Source organism: Fundulus heteroclitus, unplaced genomic scaffold, assembly GCF_011125445.2.
Source record: "Fundulus heteroclitus isolate FHET01 unplaced genomic scaffold, MU-UCD_Fhet_4.1 scaffold_94, whole genome shotgun sequence".
NCBI classification, from domain to species: Eukaryota; Metazoa; Chordata; class Actinopteri; order Cyprinodontiformes; family Fundulidae; genus Fundulus; species Fundulus heteroclitus.
Genome location: NW_023397406.1, coordinates 170,717 through 179,846, shown reverse-complemented (window position 1 = coordinate 179,846; position 9,130 = coordinate 170,717). Strand labels below are relative to the sequence as shown.

The following is a 9,130-nucleotide window of genomic DNA, read 5'->3' as shown; positions in this document are numbered from 1 at the left end:
TGAGACTGTTTGCCTATATGTTTTCCAAAACTTAAATGCAATCTGAACTGTTTGATATTTCTTATGAATTCCTTCCATATCAGATTCTCAATTGACCCCGTTCTGTTTAAATGACTTTATTTTGCCCTTGTCATAAATAAATGACATGTTTTTGTCTGAGGACGAACCAGATGAGAGACAGGTATCTGGTGGCATTCCGGCGTGGCGCGCCTCCCCGTGGAAGGCATCCGAACTGCAAGGGCTCCTCCCCTCCCTCTGCAGAGTTGGGAGCTCTCCCTTTTTCTGCGACCCGCTCTCGCCTTGACAGCCGACACTGGCGCAGAGTCTGAGCACAAATCTTTACCATATTTTTTCCGGCATATAGCGATCAATCCACACCCACCGCTTCCACTCATCCTCTTCCGGAGACAAGCGCTGGAGCGGCCTCGTCTAGAATGGGGAACCGAGACGACGAATACGATTTCTTGTTCAAAGGTAAAAAAAAAAAAAAAAAAAAAAAAAAAAAAGGGGGCAGAAAAAAAAAAAAGATGCCTACATTATCTCTGTCTTGCCACACCAGGCAAAGCTGCGTTTTACGGATGGTTGTGACTTGTCTCTTTGTTGTCGCCGAGCAGCGCCTGTCATAATGCTTTGGCTTTATTACAACACAACGCTGTAGCATCACAGCGCCTGCCGCTATAGATTTATTGAGCAATTAATGCGCCACCAGATCCGCGCTGACGCGTTTAACATCAAACTTTTAACGCCTCGCAGACCAGGAGAGTTGTCCTGTTTATTCAGCACCCCTGCACGCCTTCTCCTGCTCTATTCAGGCCTGCTGGCCTCTACCTTTGCTGATCAATATCATTCACCCCCCCCCCCCCCCCTCCATGAGGAGGACTCTGCAGATGCATCACCGCCAAACTTCCTCCTATTGTATTTCTGTTATTCTGACAGCCACATCAGGGCCTGGAAAGGGTGTCACCGAGCCTGAGGCGGTACCAGACCCAGGTCCACCTCGTTTTCTGGGGGTCCAGAATGGCCTCTTTGATCCTGATATCAGCTCCTGTGGCACATTAACATCCCGGGCTTGTATAAGCCAGAGAGACCGTTTAGATGTAACAAAGTATCCTCTGTGTGATGAATAGAGCATCTGCCGGAGGCGAGGAGTCTCTCCCTCCCTCCCTCCTTGTGTTTTCTCTCCCTGACCGAGCCTTATGCCCGTCCGAAACAGGAAGGGCAAGGCGGCCTGAAACTGTCGATTCAGGGTTTGATGAAGCGTGTTATCAGCTTCCTGCAGCCCCGACCATAGCCCCGGAGGACAAAGTTGGGCTTCGTTTCCTTTTGTTGAGGAAGTAGGGAAACCAAAAAGGCTCCACCTCTGCTGCTGCTGCTGTATGTGGACCATCAGTCACACTCAGTAGTCTGCAGCGGCTCAGGACGGTGGGTGAACAACGGAGTTGCCCACCTGAGCAATTTGCCACCTTTCCCTGCAGTCACTGCAGGGAAATAATCCCATAAAAGCTTTGCACGTGTCTCAAGTCAGATTGGAAGGAGAGCAGTTTTTATTTCCCACCACTGATCTTCTTCACAGCAACTCTGAGCAGCTTCCCCGTCCCACCTTGCAAAGCGTTTTACATGTAGACCAAAGAGTTCAAGTTCAGGGTCATCTGACCAGAGGACCTTCTTCCTCATGTTTGGCGTGTCCCCTACAATGGCTTGTGGCAAACTGCAAACAGTATTCCTAATTACCTTCTTTCAACAATGGCTTTCTTCTGGCCTCTCTTCCATTAAGGCCACATATGTGGAGTGCACAACTATAAGGTGTCCTATAGACAAATTCTCCCACCTGAGCTGGGAATCTCTGCAGCTCACCCAGAGTTGCGATGGCTTTCTTTGCTGCTTCTACTTAATCTTAATGTTTCCCTTGCATAGCCGCTGGATAACTACTGGGCAGCTGCAGGGGGTCAGTTTAGCTGGGTGCTATTTCCTTTTTCAGAATGAATGGTTTCCCTTGTGAAAGGTGAAAAGCTTAAGATTTAATTTTATAAACATCCTTGCCTTAAACCTTTCCACAAATGTATCCCTGAGCGGTCTGCTTTGTTTTTCGGGTGTCATGTTGTTGTTTGTTCATTGACGATCTGTAGAAAACCTCTTGATAGACGAAGTGGCAGACTCTGCTTACTAACTCGGTAACTTCTGGAGGGAAACAGTGCCTCTGGATTGTATTTAAGGGTATTAAAGGACGCTAAATAAAAACGCACACAACACCTTTCAGATTCTAATTTGAAAGGAAAAAAACAATTCATCAAAAGAAGCATTATCGTGTGTCGTGCCCCAGTTTTTAAGTGAAATAAAAATGTTTAAATGCTTCTTCGTATTGTTGCATGACATCCCCCCAAAATTAATTGAAGACTGTGGTTGAAACATGTGAAAAAGTTCATGGCATGTAAAGAATACTTTTGCAAGACACTCTATTTTATACCACAGTGAATGCTACAGATTACCTTTGCTTTATTAGTTTAGTTCATACTTGTGGCGTCTTAGAATTCAAGATCAAAATAAGTCTACTAAATGAAAAATGAAACCAGATCACATCCTGCATTCAAAAGCAAAGGCAGCTTTTTATCCTGAGAGTTTTGTCTTTTTAGTTGAACATTCCATATTTCTAACAGTGTCTTTGGAGAAATCAGGGTCCACAGCGGTGTCGACGCCGGCGTCTTATCCAGCTGCTTCGTGTAAAGAGCTCGTCTTCTATGGGCACGACACTGATTCGCCTCATCTGCTCTTCCTTTTCTCCATAGTTGTGTTAATTGGAGACTCGGGCGTCGGGAAGAGCAACCTGCTCTCTAGATTTACACGAAACGAGTTCAACCTCGAGAGCAAGAGTACCATTGGGGTGGAGTTCGCCACGCGCAGCATCCAGGTGGACGGCAAGACGATAAAGGCTCAGATCTGGGATACAGCAGGACAGGAACGCTACAGAGCCATCACTTCGGCGTAAGTCTGTCCTTGTGCTGTGACGGTAAATCTTCCTGTCAGTTGACACCTGCAGTGGGGGGAAATATTTCAGCAGGACAGCGACGACTGGCATATAACTCTGAGGACAGAATCATTTAGCAACACTGAAATCGTAGACGAACCACGACAAAACAGACGAGGTGCTTTAAAAACAGCAAATGCCTGCAGCAAGTAACTGATGGGCAGCAAGCATGCGCACTTCTGCAGGAGGAGATGTTTTGTCAGTGTGCAAGTTCGGTTGGCAGCACTCATTTGTGTTAACGGCATACTGAGGAGGAACAGCAATGGTTTTAGAGAAGCTGTTGTTGCCGTACATCCACCTGAAAGCGTTGCAAATCCAAACAATAGGAAGTCCCGTCGTCCTACAGTGGGTATTATGATGCACAAGCAGACATTTCTGCAAGTCCACCCTGATGTCAGACCCTAAACACTTCCAATTCTTCTAAAAGTATTCTTACCTGACAACACCATCCTTAATCTATAAGGTGGTGATGGGAGCATCATGCTAGGGGCTACGCTTTCTTCAGCAGGAACGGGGATGGTGGTCAGAGTTGATGTGAAGGCAGATAGACAGGTCAACCCTTGAAGAAAATATGCTAGACGATGCAAAAAAAAAAAAAAAAAAAACCCTGGTAGAGGGTATTTGGCTTCCAGCAGGACACGAAGGCCCAAACATGCAGCCAGAGCTACACTGGAGCGGTTTAGATCAAAGCATATTCAAATGCCAGGCCAACACAGTCGTTCCCCCAAAAGTCCGTTGTAGCTGCAACTTCAGCAAAAGTTGGTTCTATAAATAATTGACTCAGAGTGCCCAGATTATCATTGCACTCAACACTTTTTAGATTTTTAGTTGTGGTGAGGGGAATGCTAGGCAAAAGCCTTATTAGCAGAGCGATAGTTTCAGCTTGCAGCCTTCACCGGGGTCTGATTTATAGTTAGAATGTATTTGAAAACCAAGTATAATTTCCCTTCCAGCTCACACTAATGCCGTACTTTCTGTTGGTCTGTCACATAAAATCCTAATAAAACACATTGAAGTTTGGCGGTGAATACTTTTCCAAAGCATTGTAATATAATTACAAAATAAGTCAACATAGAAACTACATACATGGCTCTATGAACCTTATTTATTACTTAAAAAACTTTAAAGTTTATAGCTCTTTAAAAATAGAGATCGAATGTAGCTTTATTTGAAAGGACAGTCATACCAACTGTGGTGGACAGATGATATCGTAGGCCTGTTTTTCAGACTTGGGGTCTCATTTATAAAACAATGCGTAGGCTCTATACAAGGGAACCTTTTTGAAACTGAGAACTAATTCATCTGTGTCAGACAAAGGGTTAGCTGTACTAACCTTTGAACTACAAGATTCCAAGCTCACCTTAACTTTACATAATATGAATGTGTTTTTAATGCAAGTAATTTTAAATCTATATAACTAAAAGTATGATTAAAAAGGAAGAGCAACTGAATAAAATATTTTAGATGCAGCTCACTGGAGGGTTGTGCTATCTTTTTTAACATGCTTCTGGGCACCACATATGGCCCTTTGGGGCTACCTGGTCCCCACGGGCACCATGTTGGTTATAAAACCATGTGCACAAACACCAGCAAGCAATTTTCCTTTATAGATCACAGCTGCACCTGAATGTTTGTGTACCAGGTTCTGCCCTCTACACGCCCAGATTCAACCAGAAATGGTCAACGCAAAGCACCTCAGGGATGGCAATGTCTATTTGCTTCAGCTGATTGTTGTTGTGTTGTGGTTAACAATGGCAATCACTGAGAAAAAAAAGCTAAGAAACTGACAAAAATTCCCAGAAAGGTAGAAGCCCATATTTTTCAGTTGGCTTATGGGCCTTTTTTTTGTTGTTGTTAATTTGAACGTCCTTATGTACAGTTATGGCTGGTGAATGCATGAATGACACTGCAAGTTTTAATACTTATGATAAAGTTGATCTGGTCTGACATGGAGAGAAATTAAACGTATGCAAGAAATCATGATGCAGTGTGGCTGCATTTCATCACTTTACCATCTGCGTCTCCAATTTCACGTCCCCAAGACGAGCCTACGCACGGGTGAAGGCTTGCGTGAGGTTCTGCACATTCTGGTGTCAAGTTTTTTGAAAAACACACATCCAATAAGTAGTGTTGCACCGATACCGATACCAGTATGGGACGGAGGCCCCGATCCAGCACTAAAATGGTGGTATCGGTATCGGCGAGTACTAACAAATAGGGCACTGATACCATTTTGATGTTTGTATGTCACTTGAACGCAGCCTTCTCTCTCCCGACTAGTATTATACATGTTATATAAGTTCATGAAAGTTGCACAATTTTGGCATTTGAGAGCCAAAACTCAGGGTTTAAAAGAGATTATTCAATTATTAATGTAATTTTACTGTCTTACTGCTGCACTACTATTATACATGTTATAATTTCACGAATGTTGCACTATTTTGGCCTTTGAGAGCCAAAAGTTTATTCAACTATTGTCACCCATTCCAGGTAGGCAATAAAAAGTTCTACTACCCTAAGTAGTGTGCAATTCTTCATATATACACACACATCAATTTCAAACAGATGGTATCGGTATCGGCCAATACTGCACAGCCAGGTATCGGATATCGGTATCGGGCCAAAAATGGCATTGGCGCGACACTACCAATAAGTGAACCTTTAGCAAAGCTCTAACAGATTAAGGGATCCGGGGCTGATCATCAATTCAATTAGCTATTTCTGTCTTTGCTCTTGTTACAGATACTACAGAGGAGCGGTGGGGGCGCTGCTAGTGTACGACATAGCTAAACACCTGACCTATGAGAATGTGGAGCGCTGGCTGAAGGAGCTGAGAGACCACGCCGACAACAACATCGTCATCATGCTGGTCGGCAACAAAAGCGACCTGCGCCACCTCAGGGCTGTGCCCACAGATGAAGCGCGAGCCTTTGCAGGTAACTAAAGTCTGGCCGCTGTGCGGGGCAACGGCTCACTTCACTGGGTGGTTAAAGTAGTAAAACGTTGTGTTTGTGTGTGAACCTGTAGAGAAGAACAACCTGTCATTCATAGAAACCTCAGCGTTGGACTCAACAAACGTCGAAGAAGCCTTCAAGAACATTCTTACAGGTACGTTATTAGACAATATGCTGTAAGCATTATGGTGAAGGAAGCGATACACAGGTATATTTTACTAGTGGGTCTATTTTAAAGGTCAGACACATTGTTTTTTCCAACTCCTGAAAGACTATGAGTTTACTTTAGCTGTAGGTTTTCTTCCTTGATTCTTCCTGTCGTAGACCTAGAGCGACTGCAGCAGCTGTTTGACTCACAGCGTCAGTTCCTCATTCAGACTCAGTCTAAACGCTCTTATCAGAACACATTCACCCACAGTGAAAGACAACTTTAGAAACATTAAACTAAGTCAACAACTTTCAGAATGAAACCCTGTTGTGTTTGTTGTTTTCTTCTTCTTTCTATGGTGTGGACATTAAACCATCCGCTCTGTGGTCAGCCAGTGTTCCTGCACCGACAAATTTCCCACTCATTCATGTAGTTATCACCGTTTGAATAAATCCAAAAAAGGCTGGCAAGAGGAAAGGAAGCTCTGATCTGTAAAAGATAAATGGCTAATTGAGACGAGCTAATATTTTGCAGATGCAGGTTATTGGCTTAAGATGATGCTCCTGCATCTAAAAGTACTTTTTAAAGAACCTTTTAACAAAAAAGTTGAACATGTTCTCCCTGAATTCTATAGTTATTGGTTTTAACTATTCTTATACAACCCAGTCAAAATATTTCAGTCACCTTTAACTTAAAAAGACTTTTAGCAATGCCAATATAAACATTTATTCTCATGTTCTGGTTGGACTCATCGCCTGTTTTTTATATATAAAAAAAAAAAAATTAAAACCATGTATCCTTTTCCTCCACATGACAATTATTCAGTACTTTGTTTTGGTCTGTAAAATAAAATCCCCATAAAATGCACTGGAGTTTGAGGTTGTAATGTGAACAAATACCAGCGGGTAAGGATAGCTTTGCACTGCATGTTATAAGATGTGATAGTTTTACTGACAACTCCCTCATAATACACTCAGTGATGTGAAAAAGTATTTGCACCCTTACAGATCTCTTGTTTTTGTAACTTTTAGTATTAGACAAGGATATGCTCAGAAAAGACAAAATGCAGTTTTATAGATTAAGGGAAAGAAAAAGAAACCAAACCAGCCTGGCCCAATGTGAAAAGATGATCTCCCTTTGTTAATATCATGATTTATCTGTGATTAGCCACATATTTTGGGATGCAACTTCCTGAGCCAGGATCAAGAAATCGCTTAAACAAAACATAACAAAATGAAGTTTAGAAGGAGTCAAAGTATTTTTCAGGCATTCTAGAAAAAGCAACAATAAAACAGCGGCAATAGTGTGATGTCTGGGAACTGCCAGCTACTTCAAGATCTGAGCGACTTGCCATAATTGTATGGAACGACAAACTGTGCTGTCTGCCAAGAAATACTAAAAGAGAACGTCTGACCATCCGTTTATTCAAACCCACTTGGGCTATGCAGCGGGACAATGATTCAACAAAACTAGCAAGTCAACCCATGGGGAAATTGACAGACTGTAGCTTAACCTTAAACAGGCCAAAACTCCAATCTGGGTTAATTAAAACAATTGTCCAGAGACGAGAGGGCCAAAATTCCTCCACAGTGATGTAAAAGACTAATTTCCAGTTGTCACAAATTATCGATAGCAGGTCTTGCTGGAAAAGGGCAGCTCAACCCGTTAGGTTAGGGAGGCAATTACTTCTTCAACACAGGAGAGCCACTTTGGTTTAGATGTTTTTTTTCCCCCTAATAAATAAAATAATCATTTGAAAACAGCTTTCGTTTCAGCTTATCAGGTCTGATATAAAAATTTGTTTATCTGCTTTGCAAGTGTGACAAAAAAAACCTTTTTCACACCACTGTATGTTCAGATTTCTGCCTCCATTTGAGGCTAACACAAACTCTAACCACAACAGCACTCTGGATGCTGTTTTTTTTTTATCAGAACTACTCAGACATTGTTGATAAGAGATCAGCTGGTCAAAATGTCTTTTCACTCTATGATAACTTAAGAGTTTAGTGTTTCATCCACAGCAGGAAATTGGCTTTCAAACTTTGCATGTGTAACTTCCTCTTACTGAGCTAATTTCCCTTTTACAGTTTAGTCATGTAGTATTTAGGTATTCTGTGGTTACTGAATGTCATCCTAAAAAGGTGTAAACACAGCACGATCATTCTTCTAACAAAGTGCCTGTTTTATCTGCTCTAAAACAGAAATATACCGGATTGTATCGCAGAAACAGATTGCTGAGCGATCTGCCCACGATGAGTCCCCTGGAAACAACGTGGTCGACATCAGCGTCCCTCCGACCACGGATGGCCAGAGGGGGAGCAAGCTGCAGTGCTGTCAGAACCTGTAATCCCCCCCCCCCCCCCCCCCCCCCCCGGGAAGACTGTCCTGCCTCACCTGGAGCCGATTATTAACTGAAATCCACTAGTGTCGATATGCTTTCAATTATGCTGACTGCAACGAGTCAGACCCTGCACTTTTTGAATCAGTGAACTCAGTTCCATTACGCCACAAAACGATCAATCCCAGATAGGAGAGTTTGATTTCAAGTAGTAATCTGACCCAGGTTTGGTCAGAAACATCCCAGCACAAAAACAGGACTGAGGGTACAGCCTGAGCAGCTACCAGTTAGCGAACACGATAGCGTAGCAGAATAGCCTTGTCCGAGTATGCCTAGACATCTCTTTGGTAGACTGTTATTGGATCAAACTGAAGGCCCGGGTTTGAAACCCGGCCAGTTTCACTGGGATCAGCAGTCCTGTCTTTGGGCCTTTCTCCTTCAGTCATCATCTCAAAAGTGGTTGTGACGCTGCTGACGCTTATTTTGTTTTGTGTAAAATATATTTTTTTCTGTTTTCTTGTTTTGATAGCTTGTCTGCTCACATACATTATATTAATGCCATGGAATTAAATTTTACAATATTACTTTGCAGTGTTTCCTTTTTTTTTTTTAAAGTACATGCATGATGGTTTTTTATGCTAAGGTTATAGACTAGACTGCTGAGGAAT

The 9,130-nt window shown here is 42.7% G+C and overlaps 1 protein-coding gene across 1 annotated transcript; it reads left to right on the top strand.

Moving 5' to 3' along the window:
• The first annotated feature begins 244 nt into the window (after positions 1 to 244).
• Positions 245 to 9,046, top strand: LOC105934208 (ras-related protein Rab-11B). Its single transcript, XM_012874089.3, has 5 exons — positions 245 to 474; positions 2,784 to 2,979; positions 5,765 to 5,958; positions 6,050 to 6,130; positions 8,326 to 9,046. Exons 1-5 carry the CDS (start codon positions 435 to 437, stop codon positions 8,469 to 8,471), a joined length of 657 nt encoding a protein of 218 aa, XP_012729543.1. The 5' UTR covers positions 245 to 434; the 3' UTR covers positions 8,472 to 9,046.
• The last annotated feature ends 84 nt before the right edge of the window (positions 9,047 to 9,130 follow it).

Coding starts and splice junctions, on each gene's coding strand:
- LOC105934208 (XM_012874089.3), top strand. CDS start 435: ATGGGGAACCGAGACGACGAATACGATTTCTTGTTCAAAG. Junction 475..2,783: donor ATACGATTTCTTGTTCAAAG/GTAAAAAAAAAA, acceptor TTTTCTCCATAG/TTGTGTTAATTGGAGACTCG. Junction 2,980..5,764: donor TACAGAGCCATCACTTCGGC/GTAAGTCTGTCC, acceptor CTCTTGTTACAG/ATACTACAGAGGAGCGGTGG.